Genomic DNA, 25,695 nt, shown 5'->3' with positions numbered 1-25,695 from the left:
AGAAATTAATCCTTCAGAAACACTCTATACACACTGGAATCCACCCACCAGCCAACTCCACTTTTCCCCTTAATAACTACACTCATAACGGGAGGCTGGGATTCAGCAGTGTACCTCTTTGGATTTTGATCCCTTACCGAAAGACTATAAATTTTCAGCAAACACTCTGTAATGGAAGAACAGATTTTAATTTCCCCAACTGCAAAGTAAATTACTACTTTTCTGGGTGATTCTCTCATACTACATTAGGCAAATAAAGATATGCTCCCCCACCCCTTTGACAGCTGTGCCACAAAGGAGCCACGTGATCCCTGTTCATTACAGAACTGCACCATACGGAAAGATTCAGATGCATGAAGAGCATGCAATGTAAACATTTTAAAATGCATATAATATAAACGCCTTTTAGCTATTTAGCTGGAGAAAAGACGGCACTTCTTCTTATGCTGCAGAGCTAAGCAGAGCTCGTGTGGTGAGTCAATAAATTGCTAAATGGCATTGCAAAAAAATGAGTTGATTTTGGCCCTCTCTATTTAAGTAAACACGATTTCAAAAAGACTGGTTAAGACTCCTTTTTTCCATTGTGAAGTTAATAAAGGCATCCTAAATAATGGCTAGAAACAATCACTGGGAATGGAATAAACCAGGTGCCAGGGAGCCTGGACTCTTAAAAATAGGAAGCTGGCGCCAAGGGATTTAAATAATTCCGGGTGACTAAATATTTGGTGGCTGGCTCCTTGAAATTTATATTATTTACTCACCCTTTGCTACTGCTCAATCCAAAGTCAGGTGCCACTAGGAAACCTGGAAACACTAATAGGATGTGAGAGCAGTAAGTAGTTTATGCAGAGACACTCGTGCCATACCAAAATCCTTCAAGTCCTAGATAACAGAGAGTCTATGCCATGCCAGTGAATACCACAAAGTCTTCAGATCTGCATTATGCACTTAGTCTTAGCAACCTGTTACTGAGGGAGGTTGCATTAGGCTATTCCTCTTTGGTGAATGCTTTCCCACCAACCAGCCAGTCAACAGATTTGCCTGGCTATATCTGGAGAAGTTAAAAGTGAGATTTTCCAAGAGCCAGCAAAAACTTTGAGCTGGCACTGATGTTAGTCCTACTGAAATTGCCTTTCACAAAATAAGATGATCTATTTTGTCCCCTATACCAAAGGATTCAGGTGAACGATAATGTAGCCACTATCTCAATGTACACTTTTCATAACCCTGTGAGATGGCCGCACAGTGAGGGTGACTTTTCCTTTATTATGTGCCATTTACTTATTAACATTCGCATACCACTCTATAAACCAGACATCTCAGCTCAAGTTTCCAACCAAAAGGCTCCCTTTTCGAAATTTAGAGGAAAGAGCATTTTCGCTGATTTCTAAGTTAGTACAAACTTGTGTTGTGCTGCTCTCCATTTGGATAAGTGCTGCCTTTTCCTGCAAACACCACCCTGAGAAACATTTGATCTGCCTAAAGACACATTTACAAGAGAAAAAGAAACAGATCAGAAATGCTGTGGCTCTGCCATTCAAGAAACCCTGGAAGTTAGCTTTGAAGGCTTCTAGAACACTGCTTTAAAATACAGTGGTACCTTGGGTGAAGAACTTAATTCGTTCTGGAGGTCCGTTCTTAACCTGAAACTGTCCTTAACCTGAGGTACCACTTTAGCTAATGGGGCCTCCCGCTGCCGCCACGCGATTTCTGTTCTCATCCTGAAGAAAAGTTCTTAACCCAAGGTACTATTTCTGGGTTAACGGAGTCTGTAACCTGAAGCGTCTGTAACCCAAGGTACCACTGTACTGGAACTCTCAGGATTCTTGGAGAGGAGGGGCTGAGAACAGCAAATCCTGGTAGCTAAACTACCTTAAAACTAGCTTAAAGTTAGTAGTGCAAATCTTCCCTAACTGACAGTAGCAGCTGCTGGCATTCTAGGCTAGTGATCGGGAAACAAAGCAAGTACAGTACCGAGTCACCAGTCAAGCAGGTATGAATCGTCTATGAGCTGCATAGTTCTACTTCAATAACTAGTTTCTCAAAATGAAGTGCTAGGCCAGTGTCTTAGGATTTATAGTCAAGTGGAACCCTTTTAGTCCCCTTGTGTCACCTGCTATCTACCAAAGCAGTGGCTACTGCATACTTCTCTAGCCAGCAGAACTGGTGATGCCTCACTGCAACAGAGATGAAAGCAGAAAAGACCCAATTAGATGGGCGGCATATAAATAATAAAATTATTATTATTATTATTATTATTATTATTATTATTATTATTATGACGACAACAACAACAACATTATTGTCAGGATTAGAAAAAACTTGTTTACAGTATGTCCTGTTCTTGACTGTTACAACAAAATTAACTGAAAACCTAGATGAATTCTGGGGTGCAATGCACTATGAGCAATTAGTATTACATTTCATCGTTTCCATTTAAAAAGAATGTACCCATTCGTGGAAGGTAGTAATCGTTATGCAAAAAAGCAATTTTTCATGCAGTATAAACTATACTTAAAAAACAATCAAGTTAAAAAGAGAGAGAAAGAAACCAGCTTCAATGCAAAATGATTAGCAGAAGCACAAAAGTAGCATGAATACCAAGATCCACTTGGGTTTATTCTGGTCAAATGCACATTTTCAACATTATCTGGATCAATATGGCACAGATCAGTAAAAGGACAGTGTTCGAGTATATAGAAAACCTAGAGAGACAGACATATATGACTCTATAAATTATTTGACTCCCTTGCTAGTCCCAAGGACAAATCACTCACCAAATACCATCATATTCCCCAATATACTCTCCTTACCACCCATTTACTGGCTAAATAAAAAGGCAAAGGTACCCCTGACAGTTAGGTCCAGTCGCGGACGACTCTGCGGTTGAGCACTCATCTCGCTCTTTAGACTGAGGAATCCGCCGTTTGTCAGCAGACAGCTTCCTGGTCATGTGGCCAGCATGACTAAGCTGCTTCTGGCGAACCAGAGCAGCGCACAGAAACACTGTTTACCTTCTCACCGGAGCGGTACCTATTTATCTACTTGCACTTTGACGTGCTTTTGAACTGCTAGGTGGGCAGGAGCAGGGACCAAGCAACGGGAGCTCACCCCGTCGCGGGGATTCGAACTGCCGACCTTCCAATTGGGAAGCCCTAGGTTCTGTGGTTTAGACCACAGCACCAGCCCTAATTCCTGGAGATCTCAAGTGACTAGCCAATTCATACCCTGCCATACATCTCTTGTATCTCACCACACTATCTAAAAATCACTTACTCCAATTTGTAGACCACTCTTAACTACCACAGAATGTACACAGTTAATTTTTTTTAAAGAAACCTACAGTATTCTGTAAGTGGCAGAAACAGAAGTGTAGGAGGGGAAGGCCCATGGGTCTATCTGTGGCACAGAACAGATTCAAACCTTACACTTTTGCAAGCTCTCTGCCTTAGAAGTCTGAAGGCTAAATTGCACCAAGACCAAGTGGGAGTGTGCATATGCAATTTAATGAATAACGCACAGCCTCTCATTCTTTGAACTTGCCATGTGGCATCCTTTTTTAAAAAAAATGGCAGCCTTGACCTGTAGGAGATCAGCATATGACGCAATAAATCTCACCCAAGTCTCCCTTTCACTGCCATGAAGACACAGCCAAAGGTGGAGGTACAGTCAATTTAGGGGAAGGTTATATGCAGACATGTCTACAGAATGGGTTTGTTTTCAGCATGGCTCAAACATCTTAGGGTCCCATTCAAACTTTCTTTATAGCTTTGCAATAGGAAACACTGGAAACCCACATACTCAGGACCTTCTAAATGCTATGGATGTACCATGCAGACACATTGCCAGCAGTCTCTATGTGAAAGCTGTAACTTCTGATTCAGTCCAAATTCTAGGAGGGAACATTAGGTTGGCTACCGGATGGGCAATCTGACCATATTATGCCTGTGCTTTATTAACTGCAAATTTCCGGGCCCAATTTAAAGTGGTAGATTTAATCCTTAGAGCACTGAATGGCACGGAACCCAGAAGACTGTCTTCAACCTTATCTATCCAAACCTTAAGATTATTTTAGGAGGCCCTAGGTGCCTCCACCAAACAAATGAGGAAGTTAATTGCCAGAAAGAGTCTTATTTTGAGCCTATTCTATTTCTTCCATATTTAAATCTCCCCATTTATTGTGAGATGCCCAGAGAACTCTATTATGAATTAAGAGGCATAAAAATGTCATTAAATAAATAAATAAATAAATAAGTCCATATCAGAAGCCTGAAGGTCTCCAAGCACTGATTGTCACATTGCTAAGATCAGTTTGACTTTTTATGGGCAACAGACTTCCTCCAGGACAGGTGGGCAGGGCTCAAGAAGTAAAAGACCTTCCTCCTTAGATGAATTTCTCTCTCTTGTAGGGAAGGTCTTTTAGAGTATAGCCCTGTAGGGCATGTGAATGTCGGAAATCTTCAGGGGTGTGAAGATACTGTTTAATGCACACACAGAGAGAATAATTGGAGTGGCTCCTAGGAGTGCAATGAATGCCTGGCTTTCTGGAAGAAAACAGGTTATGAATCACTCTGAGTTGGACAAACTGATGGAGATTTCCATTTTTAAAAATTCTTTCCATCAGCTAAGAATTAATCCAACTAAATGAAGTTGCAAAATCAAATGGCAGCAAACCTTCCAATTACTTAGGTCACAATTTTCAACCTTTAATCAGGAAGTGAAAGGCTTGAGATCCTTTACCAATCCCCTGAGTCACCCAGTCTCCCGCCTGCCTATTACATTTAATCTTCTAATCCTGAAAGTCCCCCCCCCCCCGCCACACACAACACTCTTGCTTATCCGCTCACTTTGTGCAATACAGCATTCAGAATGGCATTAACTATCCCAGAATTAACAAAGTTCACCGTGTTATGCAGGTCAGAACAGATGCTAAGATTTGTAGCAAGATTTGTAGCACCACCCTGTAGCACCGCCTTCAGCTTTGATAACAGAGAGTGCTTTTGTGTTATAGCTGTCTTCTGTGAATGGAACAGAGTTCATATACACAGCAATAGGTTCTCCCAATTTCACTTCCATCTGAAGTCTCCTGTGTCCCTCTAAACATGTTCCTGGGTCTTGGGATATGGGGCAGTGGGCTGCAGATAAAAGAGAACTGGTGGCCACACTGTTCTTAGGATTTCAAGCCACAGTGTGAATATAACATGTCAATATGATGAAGGTCTCTGAAATATTTTACTTCTTCCAGAAGACTGGGAAGAGCTTCACCGTATCTTATGAGAATTATTGTGGACCCATCAGGATTTCCTAATTTGAGATGTTCCTGGGTTTGCAATTCCTGCACACTGGGAGAATCAGACCAAACTGGCCCACAGCAATCTACATGACTGATAGAGACCAGCCCAGTCAACCTGTGGACAATCATTTCAAATGCCTCCAGTGATCATGGCTTCAAACTAACAGCATTGAAAGAACTGAAAAAGACTGAACATGTATTATAAGTAAAAACATAAATTAGGATAGTAGTCAGTACAGCACTCAAGTTCACTTAACCTTGCCATGAGAACATGAAGAGTCCTGTTGGATCGGAGCAAGGGTCCATTTAGTAAAGCACCATGATGATTACAGTAGTCAAGCCAGTTGCCTCTGGAGAATGCCCAAGTAGGCAATAAAGCAATACCTGCCCCAATTTCTTCTCCTTGCAACTTGTTTTCAGTTGCACATTATTGGAAGTTCCAGTTAGCTGTTGTGGATAACAGTAGTTGATGGGCCTAGCCTTCATTAATTTGTCTAATCCCCTTTTAATGACAGCCAAACCAGTGGCATGTTCTGGTAGTGCATGTTCCGGCAGCAAATTTCATCAATTGGGGTTGGGTATCTTGGGTCCTCCAGATGTTGTTGGACTATAGCTTCCATTATCCCTGACCACTAGTCTTGCTGGCTGGACCTGATAAAGAGTTGGGAGTCCAATAACCCCTGGAAGGCATCGCATTTAGTATTCCTGCTTTAGCCTTTAATGAAAGGCAGGTGCCTGAACTCTTTCATCATTCTGGTTACTCTTTGAGGCACTTTTTTCCAATTTTACTGTCTACCTTTTTAAAACAAGGTGACAGAACTGTACAAAGGACTCTGAATGCAGCCACACCATTATCAAGTCTTCAGTGACTATATGGAGATCAGTTCTCTCTCTGCCTCTCTCTTTTGTGCAAGTTTATTTACGAATACTTCTAGATTAGGTAAAGGGACCCCTGACCATTAGGTCCAGTCGTGACTGACTCTGGGGTTGTGGCACTCATCTCACTTTATTGGCCAAGAGAGCCGGCGTACAGCTTCCGGGTCATGTGGCCAGCATGACTAAGCCACTTCTGGCGAACCAGAGCAGCGCATGGAAACGCCATTTACCTTCCCGCCGGGGCGGTACCTATTTATCTACTTGCACTTTGACGTGCTTTCGAACTGCTAGGTTGGCAGGAGCAGGGACCGAGCAACAGGAGCTCACCCCGTCGCGGGGATTCGAACCGCCAACCTTCTGATCAGCAAGTCCTAGGTTCTGTGGTTTAACCCACAGCGCCACCCGCGTCCCTCTAGATTACAGCAGTGCTTTGAATATGGAATCAAAATAGAATCTATATCAGATTAGCTAGCCCAGAATAATGGGGTGTTGTTAATATAGATAAATCAGAGTGAATGTACAAGATGTTACCATCCACTGAAACATTACAGAGGAAGGGGAAAGTAGTGAAACTCTTACTCTGCTCTCAGCCCCTCCAATTAGGTTCATGCATATTAAACCCTCCAATTAGGTTCATGCTTATTCCACCCTGATGTAAACATCTTTCCAGGGTTGGTCTGTTAAAACTTTCAAACAAAGACCCCAATCCTACAATTATTTCATGTGAACGAATTCCTGCATCCACGCCAAGTGCCATATACCCTGCAGGTCCACCGCTATAAAAACTCAAAGCAGGATGGTGGCCAAAAGGAATTTGTTCCATTCTAAACAATGTTAAGTATTTTTACTCAATGTTAATCTTTGAAATGAAAAGGGAGAGAAGAAGAAGAGGAGAGGGGGAGAAGGATCGATCTTGGCTGTTCCTTGGAAACTGGATCTGTATAAATCAGTACCCGGAGGCTGCCAAGCTTCTTACGACTGATGCTGCAGACCATGACAGAGAAACAAATCAAGAGGCTAATGAGTTTCAGAAATAAGTTTGCATCCAGCTTGCAAATGAGATTCATATTTCGACAAATGTGACAACGTATTTTGGTTCCTATGGAAGTGAGTCAAGGAAATACAGCACCCGAATGCAGATAATGGCTGGGAGGCTATATACCTGAAATCAGTATGTAAATCCTTAATTAGCTGATAAATTAATAGGCAAGTCCTAATTAACAGATCAAAACAAAAAAGATGTCTTGGCAACACCACAAGGAAACAATTTTGCATATAGTCTCTACTTGAAGTGCACGGTCATTAAATTTGAAAATGACCATCAAATTCATAAATAGGGGCTTATAATCTAGAGTTGATGCTGACTCAGTATACTCAGTATCCACCCCCATCGTTCTGCCCAGATACTGAGGTCCAGCGCCGAGGGCCTTTTGGCAGTTCCCTCGCTGCGAGAAGCCAAGTTACAGGGAACCAGGCAGAGGGCCTTCTCGGTGGTGGCGCCCGCCCTGTGGAACGCCCTCCCATCAGATGTCAAGGAAATAAACAACCACCTGACATTTAGAAGACATCTGAAGGCAGTCCTGTTTAGAGAAGCTTTTAAAGTTTAATAGATTATTGTATTTTAATATTTTGTTGGAAGCCGCACAGAGTGGCTGGGGAAACCCAGCCAGATGGGCGGGGTATAAATAATAAATTATTATTATACTTTTTTATTACTTTTAGCAATCCTTTTTTTCCACCCCAAACATTGCAATCTGAAATGCAACAACATCCGAAATGCAATGTGTGGTGCACTTTGAGGAGTGGCTGCCATCAAGCATGAAAGCCACAAGGCACACACCATTAGAAGGTATATGGATTGTGGTCCAAGTTTACAGAACAATGTAGAAATTGAAGATGATAGATTACATTACTGAAAGTATAGTCCAGATGTTAATTGTTCTTTTTTTCATAAACTAATGAAGAAAAACATTCAACCTTCAAGGGAACATTTTTTCAGGATAGTTTGAAGGAACCTCTGTGCACTGCAGATAGTTCAGGGTAAATTCTAGGGCACATAAATCTCGATCAAATCTCCATGTCCCATCCATGGCTGAGGCACAATCGGTCAGGACAAAAGACCACCTTCTCAGTGGCTACACTCAGATTGTGGAATTAACTTAGTTCATGAGCTCCACTGCACACCATCCTTCACAGTTTGTCACTGACTGGTCTAAACTTCCCCGTTCTGGAAAGTATTTGTCTCACTGGGAATATGATTTTTACATGGTAGACCTTCATTGTAGAATGTTTTTTCACTGCCAAGACTGTTTTTATGCAGTTTTTTTTTAAAAAAAAATGTATAATCAACATTTATATACCACTTTCCATCACAAAGTGTCCACAAAATGGTTTCACTGTAGTTAGTAAAAACATTTCATTAAAACAATAAAGCATTTAAACAGTACAGCAAATAAAATATCACAAAATCAACACAACCATACAATCATTTCAGTACTACAACATAATACTACCCCATGATTCAGAGCAGATTTAAGCCCAGACTGCCATAACCCCGGGAGAACATATAAATCTTGATTAGCCAATTGGTTCATTATGGATCATGTAGCCCTGTGGAATTCATTTCCTCCTAAGAAGGGGATGCATCACTTCCTCTTTCAAAGTAGTGGGGACCACACCCTTCCCTACAATGAGACATTAACTACCCACTGGACCTACTCCGCCAAATCCCTCCAGCTAGCTGTAAGCAGCCATGAAGAGCAAGGGTCAAGTAGTTGGTCATATTCACTCAAGCTTCTTGTCCACATCTACAGGCTACATTAACTGAAACTGATCCTTCCAAAAAGGGTCAGTCAGTTCTTTGGACCTCCTCTGAAATCATAACCACTAGCGCCACCAAGGCTGAAGTGGAGGCAAGCAATTGTATCTTCATAAAGGTAAGGGACCCCTGACCATTAGGTCCAATCGTGACCGACTCTGGGGTTGCGGCGCTCATCTCGCTTTATTGGCCGAGGGAGCCAGCGTACAGCTTCCGGGTCATGTGGCCAGCATGACTAAGCGACTTCTGGCGAACCAGAGCAGTGCACGGAAACGCCATTTACCTTCCCGCCAGAGCGGTCCCTATTTATCTACTTGCACTTTGACGTGCTAGGTTGGCAGGAGCAGGGACCAAGCAACGGGAGCTCACCCCGTCGCGGGGATTTGAACCGCCGACCTTCTGAACGGCAGGTCCTGGGCTCTGTGGTTTAACCCGCAGCGCCACCCGCTAAGCAAATATGTCCGAGCAGGTGACAGGTGGTTCAGATGTTACTGTCTGTGACCAGAACACACTTGTCCTTTAAGCACTCTGAAAAGCACTGATGGTAGCTGTTTGGATATGCAATTCACTGCCATGATAAGCACATGCTATAGTGCTTATATACTGACCTCACTATCAGATTTGTGTTACTTGTATTCTAACTGCTGTTTGCTTCCTTATCCAAATGTGCACTCTAGACCTCAATGCTGGAGAGAGCACTTAGGGGCAGCCTTGTTGGTGGCATCCCACCCCCCTTCCGAATGCCTATTCCTATTGTGTCATGTCTTTTAGACTGCAAGCCTGGGGGCCTTTTCTGGCTAAAGAGCAGGATACGAATACTTTAAGTGAATAAGTATATCCATATATTACTAGACACACAGAAGCTTCTGTAGTGTGCTAGTTAAAGCGTGTGAGCTATGAGACAGACGTCCATCATTTACATCTCACAACAACCAAAATTTAATTAGGTACCCTTATTTAATCCCATCTCTTCGATGTCAGCCTCCATCTACAATATGGAAGTAATGACATTGTCCAGGTTGTTGGGAAAAGCATTAAGATGAAGTAAGTGACACTTGAAATGCAACATATAAATTAGAAGCATTAAATATACTAGTAATTAAGTTCTACCATTCGTTAAGCATGCTCAAGTTTGAAGCTTTAGTTATTCCTCCCCCAAGACTGGGAGTTACTGAATCGCAATCCATTTCAAATGAAACAGCGTTGAAGTGGGGGTGGAAAGAACTTCCAGAATAGGCAAGGTCGCAAGACAAATGTGTGGGCACTGGAGGGAATTTCAGCAATCCTTTTACTGCATGTTTATAAAATCTGTTCAGTATTTACTGCGAAGCATGAAAATATTAATCAGTTATTTATCTTCTTACATGTTTGGCATCAACATCTGGTGTATGCACAAGTGGTGAAGTCTAACATTTGGAATGAGTGAATATTTAATGCTCTTTTCCCCCAAACTCACCAGGAAAAGTTAGCATGCATATATATATGTATATATATATATATACACACACACACACACACACACACACACACACACGAATGAAAGAAGATTCCAGAGCCAACTGTTTCTATCAAATAATTACTAGCTTCGTATAGGAGTGTCTGGTCTATTTTAGACTATATTTCTGGTTGGAGGAAAGAACTGATCTTAACTAGATTATCTGTGTGCTGTTTCCTACCCCTTTTTTGTCTTCCTTACAGCATTTTGTTGCCAAGCCTTATTAAACGAGTACGGTCTTCATTGATCTGTTTTATTTCTAGTTCTATTTGTTCAATCTGAGATATCACGCACATCTGGTTTATTTCAGAAAATGCCGCCCAGAAAAAGCATCCCGTCCAATCTAATCAAGAACAAACTTGCCCGTAAATAACAAAGAACCTAACAATATCACTGTTAGGAAGATGTAAGAGAATGCTAAAAAAAAAAAAAAAAAAAATCAAATTCCTGTATATTGACTATCACAATCTTTTTGAAAGCCTGAGTCAGTTAGTTAAATACTACGTTCTAAAGAAACACAGAATCAGTTTCTGGATTGCCCACATCTCCCAGTTAATGTTCACACCATTATGCCTGCTCGGAGGTTAATGTTTCTGTGCCCCTTAATCATACGTTCCTACCATCTTTACTGCTGGATCCATCATTAAATATTGGCATTCCCAGGAACTATCACTGTAATTAAAAACTGCTGTGTCTTGTTTAACACATCATGCCAATATTATTTACAAGCCATAGGTTTAGCTTATTATTTGTTTTGCACGTTACTTGCAAGAGTACTAGCAGTTTTTGCAACCCAGCAGATATTCCAGACAGTCATTTCATAAGAAACCTTTACAGGATAAATTCTTGTGAAAGGGTTCACAGAATCTCCCTACAGCCCTGTCATCAGGTGCTGAAATAAACCAAATGTGTGTCACATTGCAGTTTTAACAAGCTACAAACAGAGCCAGCCTTTTTCTACAGAACTGAAACTGTCAAAAGACGCAATAGATTAATTCAACGGGCTTTATAGAATTAACCTGAAGTTTCCAGCAAGCAAAAATTCAAGTTTTCTATATTACTTTGATGTTTTTAGTGAAATGTCTGTGAAATATGTGACTTTAATTATATCACTATTGGTGAGGTTTCTCTTTAACCAAATTATGCCATTTAGACAGCAAACATCCAGACCCAAAAAAGTAAAGTAGTTGGGGAGGATGTGGCGTGATTGAGTCTAACTGAGAAAAAATAGTGCTCATTATTTATAATAAAACTATCTCTAGATAAAGTACCAGGTAGAAGATCATTTAATTTTGTCACTAATAAATTAGTAAATTTGTATTATTGTTTCCAACTGGCCTGACTGCACTTAATTGGACTGCTTCATTTGTGGTTAGCGATACGTGCTCTCTTTTGTCCTGCTTACTGGAGAGGGAATGCCATTTAAACAAAAACAAAACCCTTTTTAAAAAGCATTAAAGGGTACATGGTGGAAGAGCAGAAAGCCACACACTGTACCATGATGGCAAAATAATATTTATTATTAGCCTACATAACAAGGTGGTTGTGAATGATAACAGAATTCTAAGGCAAAGCCAGCGCAATGAAAATTAAAAACCTCATTGTGACATGTGGAGACTCCAGCCAGGCACAGTGTCTGGAGATGAGAGGAATTCAGCTGGGAATTTAGGCAAATTAGTATAAAGTTGCAGAGTACATAACTTACGGAATTATGCACCACCCACCTCCACCCATAACATACCCTGCAGAGTATGCAGAAGCAAAACTGAAAAGAATAGACACAGTGCCTAAGAAAAAATACAGGCCTGCTTCTCCATGCATACTACTATGATGATGAAGTGTGCTAGGATTTATTATGGAATATTACTCTCATAATGCTCAGATGGCTTTCTGTTGTCCGGAAATGTAAGCCTTATAGGCCTGGCACCAGATCAGTTACACTCCTTGTCCTCAAGACTTAATGTTCCTTGCTCCATCAAAAATCAATAAGAAAAGCCATGGCTTCCAGCAACCAGCAGAGATCAGATTGTTCATTTAAAATAATCCAGATACTAATTTTCTGCTACATTATTTCAAGAGAGTTATTTCCCATAGGACTGTATTTCCCCCAAGATATGATCTACCAAACCTGCATGTTTCCCATTTTTAGAATCACATGGCACGAAGCGAGACTCACATGCCGAAACTGCTGAAGGCACATCCCATTCCCTTGCCGATAAAGCCATGGCACATTTGGCTGTCTGCCATTTAAGCATCCCTAAGCCTCCCCATACCCATCCTACCACACAGATTATTATATCTATGCAAGAAAGACAAGAGTTGGGCCAGCAACCATTAGGGTGCCACATAAGGGTACAATCATGACCCCATCAAGTCCATACCACAAAAGGCCCATTTATACCAGGCAAGAGGTTGACCTGACAACTGTTGCTATCCCACAAATCGTCTGGGGCCCCATCATAGTGCTAGTCCAGAGTCGTAGTCCAGAGACATATGGAGAGCCACATTTTCCCCATTCCATGGTTGGAAGAAGGGCTAAGGAGCCCTATCATACCACCCTCTTGATTCCGGACTGTATCCAATGCTAGTCCTACTCAGAGTAGGCCCATTGAAGTTAATAGATATGGCTAACAAAGGTTCATTGATTTAAATAGATCTGCTCTGAGTAGAACTAGCATTGGATACAAATTTATGGCTTCTAGGCATAGGCAAACTCCGGCCCTCCAGATGTTTGGGACTGCAATTCCCATCAACCCTGACCACTGGTCCTATTAGCTAGGGATGGTGGGAATTGTAGTCCCAAACATCTGGAGGGCCAGAGTTTGCCCATGCCTGTTCTAAGTTCTCCCCCCGCCCCGTAAAAAAATCAAAATCAACTATCAGACGCAGAATGCAATGTAAGAAGCCCTGCATCATACTGCGCAATAGATTGTGCATTGAGCGAGAGGCTGGACTAGATATTTTTCTATGACCCATCAAACCAAGCAGGATAGCTCATCCAATAAGAGCATGAGACTCTTAATCTCATGGTCATGGGTTCCAGCCCTACATTGGGTAAAAAGGTTCCTGAATTGCAGGGGATTGGACTAGCTGAGCCCTTGTGATACCTTCCAAACTCTGTGATTCTCTGCACTGCATCTGTTTACATAATTTATCTTGAGGAATTTGGATACTTTCACCACCAAATAATATGAGCAGCCCTATCCTTAAGGGAAGCATGATTTGAAGATTCCTTCAGTCATTACCCATTACTATGAGCCCTGAATCCAGGAATAGTTAGTCATGACTGAGTCCCATTGAAACCAAATGGAAAGTCATCACTATCTGATCTGATTCATCTGGGATTCAGTCCTGACTAACTTAAAATGTACTATCCCCGACTCAGTTAAGCAGAGAATTAAAAATTTAATGTGCTAATGCAGCAAGCAAGTTTTTGCAAACATGTGACCTGGCTTGAACATAACATTAAACCGCAGTATACTGTTATGGGGATGAGAATGCTAAGGCCTTAGGTTCGAAAGCTTCTTCCTCTGCTCTCTTCCTCCAGCAAGCTTAAACAGCATTTTACAAATCAGATAAATAACTATTAGGAGTGCCCCAAAGAAGAATTTGTATGCTGGGCCTAATAAACCCTTTTCTGTGCACCTAAAGGTCTTTTCCCTTTTAATTTCTGTTTCATCCAATAAGGACAAACTGTAGTTAATTTAGACTACAGTTTATTGAAACAAGCCCAAATCAAAATGCCTTTTTTATCATGGCTGTTTACAAACTAACCACAGTTTAGCTCATTTTGGGAGTAACAACAAACTCTACTTACTTTATATCAGGGCCTAGGTGCTTCCGATCTCCTCCTCTGGTACACACCAGAAGAGGTAAAGTAATTAGTCAAGCAGCTCACTTTTGTAAAGTGAAACTGTGGCTTAGCATTATATCCAAACTTAACCATGGAGTCACTCACTGAGCAGCTTCTTGTTAGGTACACACTTAGTGCTAAACCTAAGTCTGCTTCTGAATAATGTGTGAAATGAACGATGAATTCATGCAGACCAAACTTGAAAAGCAGTAACTTAAGTGGCATTGATGTGGCTGTAGCAGCTCACATGAGATTCATTACGCAGGCTTAAAATTGTGTCCCCATGTTTTTCTTGTTAAGAAGCGCACAGGGAGGTATGGAAGTACGAGATACAAACCTGCACATCATAAGTCCCGTTTAGCAGGACAGGCCTTTGGGAATTGATATCCTGCAGGACCCCTGACAGCACAGAACAATTGACTTTCTGGAAGTCTTTGGAGTGGCTGAACTGCACCATGTTGTGGAGAGCCAAAATTTTAGTGTCAAGCTCAGCATCCTGCCTGGTGCGGTTGTGCAGCCCGAGGTGGTACTTGCGGAAGTGTTTGATGAGATCTGTGGGGTCATTCCCATAGTAACCATAGCCACAGATGTTGCATTTGAAGTCCTGAAGCTCTGGAGACAGAGGCGCCATATCAGGGTTCTCGTTTGCCAGCAAATCTGCTTTCAATTTGCTTGGCCTTGCGTCCCCATCTGAAGGCACTTGTGGGTTTTTTGAGGCCACCGAACCCGGGCTCGAACCCCGGCCCTCGGCTTGACCACTTTGCACATGCACTGTTTCGTCCGTAGATTTTGGTGATGTGCGATGCTCATCGCTTTTCTCCGACAGATCTCCTGGCGGGGTGCAGATCACATCTTGGGTGTCATCTGCATCTGATCTGAGAGGAGACTTCAAGGACTCTGAGATTCCCCCAACAGCTGGAGATGAGAAGCCCTGCATATTTCTGTCTGTCACCTCATCATGAGGGAAGGATGGAACATTTCCTCCCTTATTGTGGCTTTCATAATTAAAGCCAGCCTTTTCGCTTGCTGCGGAGCTTTTAAAGTCCTTTTTAGTGCTGGGAGATGACTCTGGGACATGCGTGCAAAACCCCTCCTTGTCAGTTTGCTCCGCAGCCTCACTCTGCTCAGTGTTCCCTTGCATCGGACCGGCAGAAAATTCTCGTTGCCTTTCAACAGTGTCACTTTCAGGACCCGGCGACTTGAGAGTCTCGGGTTCACCTTCACTAGCAACGTTTCTTAGAGGGGGGTTCTTTTTCCGGACCATATCTGAAAGCAGAAAAAGAAAAACAATTAGACTGCTTAAACTACGCAGTCAATTTATGACACCCCTCACCCTTAAACATAAAGGTGCAGTTTCTGCCAGATACAAAATACCCGCAAGCTTTTATAAAACACTGGATACTATCAGTGGCACACTTACTTGGGCACAGTTACAATGCTGGCACACTCATTTTGACTTAAATCTTACAGAAATAGCAACATTTCAAAATGTAATTTAAATAAATTTTAAAATATCACTGGTAATCTCCAGTTCTGTGCATCAGTTAGTAGCTTGACATCTCTGTAAAAGAATCCCAGTAATGCCATGCTAAATTCTTTTTTAAAAAAATTCTTATTAGAATAAATAATTATTGATGTGTCATACTGAGATCAGTATTTAGCCTCACACATGCATGCACTCACACACACCAGATTTTTTTTGGGGGGGTGGCATTGGCTCCTCCCTTCCTACTGCTGAACCCTATGCCACTCTTTGCTTTAAGATAAGAAAGCCCCTTAATTGTGAAAACAGATATAGAACTGAAAAATATATATGCTACTATAGGCTATATGAGCTATGTTTTGAGATGAGTGTTGCTCACATAAGAGATCCAGAATTTCTTAAAACAAACAATAAACTATGCACTCTTTCATATTTTGCATGGTCTGGGTCTAATCTCATAGTTATCAAGCAAACATAATGTTCGAATGAGAATCTTATACTTATCAGTAACTTCCATGCTATAATTTTACAGTACTGTAAAATGTTATAACTTTACTGGCTAGAGCAGGCGTAGCCAACGTAGTGCTCCCTTCCAGATGTTGCTGGACTCCAGCTCCCATCACCCTCAACCAGCATGGCCATTGGTTATGGATGATGGGAAGTGTAGTCTGACAATATCTGAAGGGCACCACGTTGGCCGGCCTAGGGTCTCAAAACGGGGGAAATGAGTCAACCCCTACAAAGAAAGAGGATTTTATGGTAAGCACAGTACCACCACATTGTTCAATAACTGGGTGGGCTGAATATCGCCTTGCTGAAGATACCTCCTGATCTATACTGGATTTCTGAAGCTAGCCACACCCCTTGGGTACCATCATCCCAATGTGATTTGAGAAGAAGGGAGCTTAGGAAGAGCTGAAACAGATGGCTGGGCCATGGGCTGGGTGAGGCAAAATACACAAAAGCTTTTTTGAAGTTCCCCCCACCCTTACTAAAATCTCAAAATAATTGCCAATATTTTCGTATGAGAAGAAGAATTTGTGAAGCTAATATTAGGCGCATCACCCTTCCACCACCCCCTCCTATTATTTTTTTCTCCTAAAAACTTCAGTTTCATTGGACTGTATCTATGATACTCTACCCTTAAAGAAAGATATGCTTTTCCTCTGGCTTGTACACTATCAATATCATTTTTCAAAAAGACATATTATCTAAATAAAAGCCCATTTGCAGTACTTCTAAATGGAAGAAACTATCTACTGGCAAGTCATGTTAGACAGAGTGAGAATACAGAGAAAGCATATAAGCATTCTGCAATTATTATCTGTAAGACAAATAACAGATTGCACAATGCTTTATAGCGTGCCAAGAAGTTTTCCAGTTAACATTTCCACTTGGAAAAAAAAAATAGATTACATACTTTTAAAATCATACCCAGCATTGACTTCATAAGGCATGTGGCTCTAGAATGCTTTTTTGTTTTTTTGCTTTTACAGTTATTAATTCTATTAGTCAGCTAGCAGGAGGGCTAACGCAACTGGCTTAGGAGGTACACGGAAGACACAGAAGACATTTTGAGAGCTGATCTGCACATCTGCAAAAGAAAGAAAAAAGATTTCCTTCCTAAATTATGCATTCACGATCAGTTGGGGTTTTTCCTTACTTAAAAACATGATTATGTCTGCTTTCTATGCAGCATTAGATCTACTACAGCAAATGGTGGCTGCGGCAAACAGTTCTCAGTTTAGAAAAATACACAGCATTCAGCATGCTTTGTCCTTTTCCATATGCACTCCTTCTTGCATAGACATTCTCGCAAATTCTGATCCCAATATTTTGTAGGTATCCAGCTGTATGGCAACCAATTTTGGCCCATCAAGAGGGCAGTATCAGGAAACTTTAGTGCCATAGCTTAATTCAAAATTGAAGCATCACTACTACCTTCCAATAACTACATCACAAAATCACAATACTTCTCTTTTGCTTCTCAAACTCCAACCCCAATCCCTCCTGTATCAGCCCCACTCACCCTGTGACATGATAGACCCTGATGGGATCTCCCAGTGTACCACAATCAGAAAAGCTACTCTCTTCAGCTTACTTACTTACCTACACACACACACACACACACACACACACACACACACACACAACTGATGTCTAGGATAGATTTGTAGTAAGGGTAGTCCTTTCTGGAGAGTTAATAGTACTTTTTTAAACAATACAGCCAGGCATATACATATTTATTACACATATGCTTATCAAGTCAGCTACAAAACAGATAAAAGACTTTTAAGCACTAAAATGAATGCATTCCACGTCTTTAACAATCCCCCAAAATCCTAGAGCTCAGCTCTAAGACCGGAAGTGAGACAGCTTTGGTATTAAAACAGTGGAACACGGAAAGGTAAGTTAGACTAGGGGCTAGTTATTTTCTCATTATCTGCCCGCTCCTTTTATGCGTTAAAAATTAACCCTCCAGACCCATTTTATATCCAAACCTGACCATGTGTGACGCTAAGATAAACCAAATGCAACTCAGGTGTCAGAATACAGTCTTGGGAGTCACTCAGACCAATGGAGAAAGGAAGGAATTGTTCCTATGGTCTGCCTAGTAGCAAAGAAGCATAGTCATGTGTAGGATGGAATGGGAAAGCTTGTAGCACCAAGTGATGTTCTGTCATCTGGTCCAGTCAAATGCTGTATAATTTCCCAAGCAACGGCCCCTAACAACGCTGATAATCTTTCACAAAGTTATGTGAAACTCATTTTTGAAAGCAAGTGGGCACGTCGCGCAGTAAAACTCCAACAGCTCTAGGAATTAGTTCTAGATTTCATGGAAGAAAATTGCTCAAAAGCAATGGCAAGTGGTTCATTACCTGAAGAAGAAGAAGAAGAAGAGGAGTTTGGATTTGATATCCCGCCTTTCACTCCCTTTTAAGGAGTCTCAAAGCGGCTAACAATCTCCTTTCCCTTCCTCCCCCACAACAAACACTCTGTGAGGTGAGTGAGGCTGAGAGACTTCAAAGAAGTGTGACTGGCCCAAGGTCACCCAGCAGCTGCATGTGGAGGAGCGGAGACGCAAACCCGGTTCCCCAGATTACGAGACTACCGCTCTTAACCACTACACCACTAGTTCTCATTTTCTGGCCACCCAGTTCTATTATTTACGTTGCACAATACTAGAATACTACAAACTCAGTGGAACACAGTGATGAAGGACCATCTAGCTCCAGATCAGTAACCAATATCAGAGGCTATGTTAATAGAAAAGAACAAGTAAAGCCTCACAAAAATTCAGTTCAGCTCTAGTGCAACCTACCAAGCTCCTCCAAAATTACCGTATTTTTTGCTCTATAAGACTCACTTTTTCCCTCCTAAAAAGTAAGGGGAAATGTGTGTGCATCTTATGGAGCGAATGCAGGCTGCGCAGCTATCACAGAAGCCAGAACAGCAAGAGGGATTGCTGCTTTCACTGCGCCGCGATCCCTCTTGTTGTTCTGGCTTCTGAGATTCAGAATATTTTTTTTCTTGTTTTCCTCCTCCAAAAACTAGGTGCGTCTTGTGGTCTGGTGCGTCTTATAGAGCGAAAAATAAGGTGGCTAAGGTTACATAGAAACCTAAAGTTTCAATGCCACAATACATGGAAATAACATGTGTATCTCAAGTTGGAAGTAGCAAGTCACTAGCTATGCATTACGTCATCCTTCCCTTCCTCAACATACACCATGCTGAATTCCTTAGCTAGAGGCCCTTCGCACCTGGAAAGCTACATAAACGTTATGCTGCGTAGCAATGGCAAGAAACCTAGCTGGACTGCAAGCGCGGTTCATGGTGCAAAGTAATGTCACTGCAAATTCTAAGTGGGTGGGGTTCACTATCATAAGTCCAAGACAAGGCACATAGTGATATTAAAGTGTAGGCACACCGACTAAAGAGGTGCAAATGGTTTCAACTAACTGCAAGCCAAGTTCTCCTAATTTTCCTGAGATTTTTCATAGATACGGAGCGATGCAAGTCCAAATCTCACTGGGGCAAGACAAGAACAATGCAGCCGCCGCCACTGAACTGAGTTCTCAGAGGCTCTACATAATGCATACCTATTAATACTTTCCTACCACTCTAGGGAGTAAACTTTAATTAATTAATAGACTGCAGAGAACTTTGAGATCATCTGATGAAACGGCTTTATATGGTGCAATGTTATTATAACAACTGGAACCAAAATTATTTTCAGCCTACTGAATCTGGCAGAGGGTGTAGGAGTCAGCTTCATGTTAAAACAAAGCAACCAAGGTGTAATTTCATATTATTCTCCCTCCAGAGGAGAGAAATACCTGCTAGAGGATCACAAACTTCTTCTTTTTTTTACATTAAGCTTATGCAAAGTTAGGAAAAAATTAATCACATACTTCTTTAGTGTAGCTTTGGAATAGTGAGCACTCATTTAAATAGGACTTGGGCTAGATCCCACACTGCCACACTAAATGAGGGGAGATTTAATCAGCACTGAATGGCAGGCTGTCTCTCCACTCCATGCGTGGCAGTTTCTTATTGGATAATTAATTAGGTTCACCTAATTTACAGCAATCTTACATTTTTATTGACAGATGTTTGTATCTAAAAGCAAAAATACCGGAAAATATGTAAGAACATTCGGGGAAGTTGTCTTTTTGGCTTATGTTAAAAGTTTAATACTTATACTTATCAAATATAAAACAAACAACCATCTTTAGACTAAGTCTGCAGGCGGGGCTTATGTTGTTGTTGTTTAATAGAACAGCACCAGGCAATTTTAGAGGCAATCCTCCTCCTAATCATCACCATCTACCAAAGTCCATCAACACCAGGGGGAGAGATGGTATCTATAAAAACAGATTTTTGCATCTTGCTGGTTCAGTTCTTCCCAACATTATACAGTGGTGCCTCGCAAGACGAAATTAATTCGTTCCGTGAGTTTTGTGGTCTTGCAATTTTTTCCGTCTTGCGAAGCACGGTGTCGGGAAAGTTTTGGAAAAGCTTCAAAAATCACCAAAGTCTTTAAAAACCTCAAAAAAGGCTACCACACCGCGTTCTATGAGTTGCTTCTCAAAGTCAAGTCGCAACTGTATTAATGGTGTTAAGAAAAAGGAAACAAACTTGCAAGACGTTTCTGTCTTGCGAAGCAAGCCCATAGGGAAAATCGTCTTGCGAAGCAGCTCAAAAGACAAAAAACCCTTTCGTCTAGCGAGTTTTTTGTCTTGTGAGGCATTCGTCTTGCGAGGTACCACTGTAGGTGGCAAGCACTCTGAACTTTTAATAATGATGACATAATTTCCGAACTACCAGTGACTGTAAATTAAGGACTGGACTTACCTATAAAATGTAAGGGCTGCAACTTCTTTCCCCCATGCTTCCTGAAACATGCTCAGAGTATTAGGAGAACACCCAGAACAGCCCAAAGGGGCAGGGGAGGGGCATCATTCCAACTGGCGAGCTAAAATGCTCGCAATATTGGGACGCTGAATTCCACCCTAAGAAATCTGCTTTGCTGAGAGCATCTTTTTCCACTGACGGAGGTGGGGTTTAGTATATGGTAGCTATTATGATGACTGCTCCTAAAATTATATGTCCTTTCTGCAGATTTACAATGTAAATATGTTTAATATTTTTTAAAAAAATTAAAAATTACTTTTTAACTTCTCTTTCAAAACACAAAGCTAGAGGGAAAAGAGAAATATTTGAATATTGGATGCAACATTAACAGTTCAGTCTCTATGATTAGGGATGCTTGAAGAAAACGGTGAGTTCCTATACAAAATAAGACGGATTCCCCACTTCTCAGACTAATCCACAGATCAGAATTTAATTATCCACCATATTTTTTACTGCTCAAAATCTTGCAAAAATCTTAAACTTATCAAAACATGCGTTGAAATATTATCTTGAAATAAAATACCCATTTAATTATGTGTTTTGGGTGAAAATACACATTGAAATATGTATTTCTATACTATGTAAAGGGTGGTTTTTAAAAAAACAACCCCTGGTAAATAGAGAAATGGAAAAGGATGCAATTAAAGAAATAAATAATTCATCCATCTCTACATAACTATACTGAAGGACTCTTTTGGCAGATCCTGGTATCTAGGACTGGGAAAAGCTCCTGTCTGAAATCCTTGAGAATTCTGCCAATCATGGTAGACAATACTGAACTAGATGGACTCAGTATATTGCAGCTTCCTAGGTCCCGAAACATTACTTAAAAAAATAATAATCGAAAAACCTCTCCCACCTCCACCAAAACTCAGATATCCCTATGAAACATTCATTTTCAACCCAAAGGGGAAAAAAGCTTGCTTCCTTCAACACTTAACTCACTGAATTTCTTAGCATAAGATGCAGTGATGGCCACTACCTCAGAGAGCTTTTTAAAAGCATTGGATGAATTTCACAGCAGAGAGATGTATCAATTACTATTAGCAAGGATGTGAAATGTTCACAGTGGGTCCAGAGTAGGTTTGCGCTGACCCTGCTTTGGGGAGTCTGATGAAGTAATGGAGCCACAACACAAACAGTCAACTATTCAACATCATAACTGCTTTCTTTTCTTCTTCTTCTTCGCATGCTTTAGATGGTTAATTCTTCTGTAGCCACAAAGCCCTTTGAGATTCACTGACTAGCCTAGGAATCCTACGCTAAAATGTAATCTGGCCACAACATGCTCCGATGTTCAACATTCTCAATGCACCTGTTTAATGGACTGAGATAATGCAAGGTGGTTTGTGGCTTTATCCGTTTTGTGGGCAGAACCATGGCTAAATATCTCCTAAGGGCTTTTTTCAGGCGAGTCATGCACAGCATGGTTGACCACCCCATGCCACAGAGGACTGCAGAGCAATCAGGCTTGCAGCCCTGCCCGCATCCATGCTGCTTGCTCCCCGGTTTAGGAGCCTAAAGTCAAATCACAGGGAAGGGGGTGAGGGCTGCATACATTTTGTTGTCCGTGCTGCTGTGCCCAAGTTGTGTTCTCTCAACTTCCTTTGCTACCACAGTCTTAACGGCGTATGTGGTATGCAAAGGAGTTACCCAGGGTTTGCGCTAGACATAAATTTTAACTAAGAAGAGAAAAATGCTTCAAGGTGCCTTTGAGAAGACAACAGAGAAGACAAATTCATCATCTATTCATTTCAATTGGTCTACTCCAAGTAGGACAAGCATTGGCTATAACCCAGCATCCAGAAGAAGGTATGAAAGGACTAGATACGCCAACATAGCAGAACACACAGGCAACATCACCACTTTTGCTTATGTTTTATTATAGTGGTATAGTGGGAAGCAGGGACGCGGGTGGCGCTGTGGGTAAAAGTCTCAGTGCCTAGGACTTGCCGATCGAAAGGTCGGCGGTTCGAATCCCCGCGGCGGGGTGCGCTCCCGTTGTTCGGTCCCAGCGCCTGCCAACCTAGCAGTTCAAAAGCACCCCCAGGTGCAAGTAGATAAATAGGGACCGCTTACTAGCGGGAAGGTAAATGGCGTTCCATGTGTGGCTCTGGCTCGCCAGATGCAGCTTGTCACACTGGCCACGTGACCCGGAAGTGTCTCCGGACAGCGCTGGCCCCTGGCCTCTTAAGTGAGATGGGCGCACAACCCTAGAGTCGGACATGACTGGCCCGTACGGGCAGGGGTACCTTTACCTTTATAGTGGGAAGCAGCACCAGCAGCTGGCAACTTCAGAATATAGCTCCTTTTAAAACGAAGGCTTAAACACTTGGGTGAAGGTGTCACTCATAAGAGCATAAGACCAAAATCATGTCTAGTCCAGCATCCTGTTTTTCACAGTGGCTAAACAGATGCCACCAGGAAGCACATAAGAAGGGCACTAAAGAAATAGTCCTCTCTCATTATTGTCTCCCAGGAACTGGTAGTTGAGAGACATATGAAATGCGGAAGCAGCATATAAACATCATGACTTGTAGTCACTGACAGCTTTGCATCTTCCACAAATTTGTCCAATCCCATCTTGAAGCTATCTAAGCTAATGGCTATCATCAAATCTTGTGACATTGAACTCATTAAGATTCCCCGGCTAAACAGCTTCAATAGACAGAGTTTGAGCATTCTGAGAGAGGAAGCAAACTTTCCCCTAGTCACTTTCTCCACAACATGCATAATTTTACATAATTCAACATATCTCATATGTCCTACACTGCAGGAATTAGACTGGATGGCCCTTGGGATCCCTTCCAAATCTACAATTCTATGCTTCTATGATATTGCTGAGGGATGCGGGTGGCGCTGTGGGTTAAACCACAGAGCCTAGGACTTGCTGATCAGAAGGTCGGCCGTTCGAATCACCCACGACGGGGTGAGCTCCCATTGCTCGGTCCCTGCTCCTGCCAACCTAGCAGTTCGAAAGCACGTCAAAGTGCAAGTAGATAAATAGGTACCGCTCCGGCGGGAAGGTAAATGGCGTTTCCGTGTGCTGCTCTGCTTCGCCAGAAGCGGCTTAGTCATGCTGGCCCCATGACCCGGAAGCTGTACGCCGGCTCCCTCGGCCAATAAAGCGAGATGAGCTCAGCAACCCCAGAGTCGGCCACGACTGGACCTAATGGTCAGAGGTCCCTTTACCTTTACCTATGATATTGCTAGCTGTCCTCCCTAAACTAAACAGCTTCCCATGTTACAGTCTTTTCTCATAGGGGAGCTGCTCCAGCCCACTGACTGTTTTGGTTGCCATTGTCAGCCATGTTTTTGAGCATAATGAACGTTGTATAATCCTTTCTGCAATGTGATTAAGAGCTCACAGTATTACAAGAGGAACCACACCACAGATTTGTACTAAAGCATTACAATACTGGTAATTAATTATTTTATCAATTTGCTGATGTCTCTTAGGAAAGTAATTACACTTTGTGCTGGAATAGGTGTGCAGAGTCCTGGAAAGCAGTGTCTGGGGAAAGTCTTAAGTTCATGTTTAGACTGGAGTAAATGCATAGTATATTTGCAGTCCTGCGGTTTCTGTTTATGCATGTAGCAGCAGAAATGGTATCAGCAGCTGATAAATGATAACAGAAGAGTAAAAGTTTGTGCAACGTTATCATACATTCAAGAACTTACATACAACAGAAACCACAGCCTACCATGCATATACACCAAAGTAAACAAACCTTAAAACACCACTCTAGACATTTTGCAGGAACTTTTTCTGAAGACTTCTTAGACCATTATAAACTAAAAAGACATGCAAATTTTTTAACCAGAGTGCTTCAACCTTTGTAGAAAAGAAAAGCACATTCTGTCGTGCCTTGTCCATTTGCGTTTAAATTAACTCCCCAAGCATTAACTATTCCCAATCCTTTAAATAATAAGACACCTTAAATCCTTCAGAGATATAGTGTTGTCTCCTTCAAACAGATCTCATAAAATAAATCTCTTATTAATTCACATCAAATTAAGCAAGCATATGCTTGCGAGAGCTAGACAAATTAATAGATGCTGTCAGGGGTTCAGGAGCAGAGGCAAGGGCAAGGAAGGAAACAGAGAGCGAAGGGGAGGAGGCAGAAGAAAGGATGAGCGATGACGACGACCCGAGATCTCCGAGTCTCTCCAGTGAGTCGGAGGATTCACAGAAAGGAGCACCAGTGGCCAAGGCAAGGGGGGAGTTTAGGGGGGCACCCCAGGGAGATAGAGCCAGAGGGGAATCAGAGGAGAGCAGTTGGAGATCGGGTCCAGCGTCACCGCCAGAGAACAGGGAAGAGGAAAGGAGCCAGGGGGCAAGCGCTGGCAGCTCACAGCAGGAGGGAGGGCACGAGTCAGGGGTGGCCACACCTCCATCTGGGAGCGAAGAAACGGTTAGACGGAAGGTGGAAGGTTGGGCGCGCGCGCCAAGTTCAAATGC

The 25,695-nt window shown here is 42.0% G+C and overlaps 1 protein-coding gene across 6 annotated transcripts in view; it reads right to left on the bottom strand.

Annotated features, from left to right (window-relative positions):
• The window catches only part of TRPS1 (transcriptional repressor GATA binding 1), a 237,360-nt gene that overhangs the window by 155,884 nt on the left and 55,781 nt on the right, over positions 1 to 25,695 (bottom strand). For 3 of the 6 annotated variants that reach the window (XM_028736258.2, XM_028736264.2, XM_028736259.2), the window contains exons 2-3: positions 17,239 to 17,412; positions 14,673 to 15,601 (exon numbers count right to left, since the gene is read on the bottom strand). In XM_028736258.2, coding sequence (XP_028592091.2) covers positions 14,673 to 15,601; positions 17,239 to 17,275 — 966 coding nt within the window. In that variant the 5' untranslated portion in view covers positions 17,276 to 17,412. The remainder of the gene's footprint in view (positions 1 to 14,672; positions 15,602 to 17,238; positions 17,413 to 25,695) is intronic. The other 3 variants (XM_028736263.2, XM_028736262.2, XM_028736261.2) reach the window with 2 other exon arrangements.

The sequence above is a fragment of the Podarcis muralis genome, chromosome 8 (genome assembly GCF_964188315.1).
Source record: "Podarcis muralis chromosome 8, rPodMur119.hap1.1, whole genome shotgun sequence".
Classification (NCBI taxonomy): Eukaryota; Metazoa; Chordata; class Lepidosauria; order Squamata; family Lacertidae; genus Podarcis; species Podarcis muralis.
This window is presented reverse-complemented; position numbering and strand designations above follow the sequence as displayed.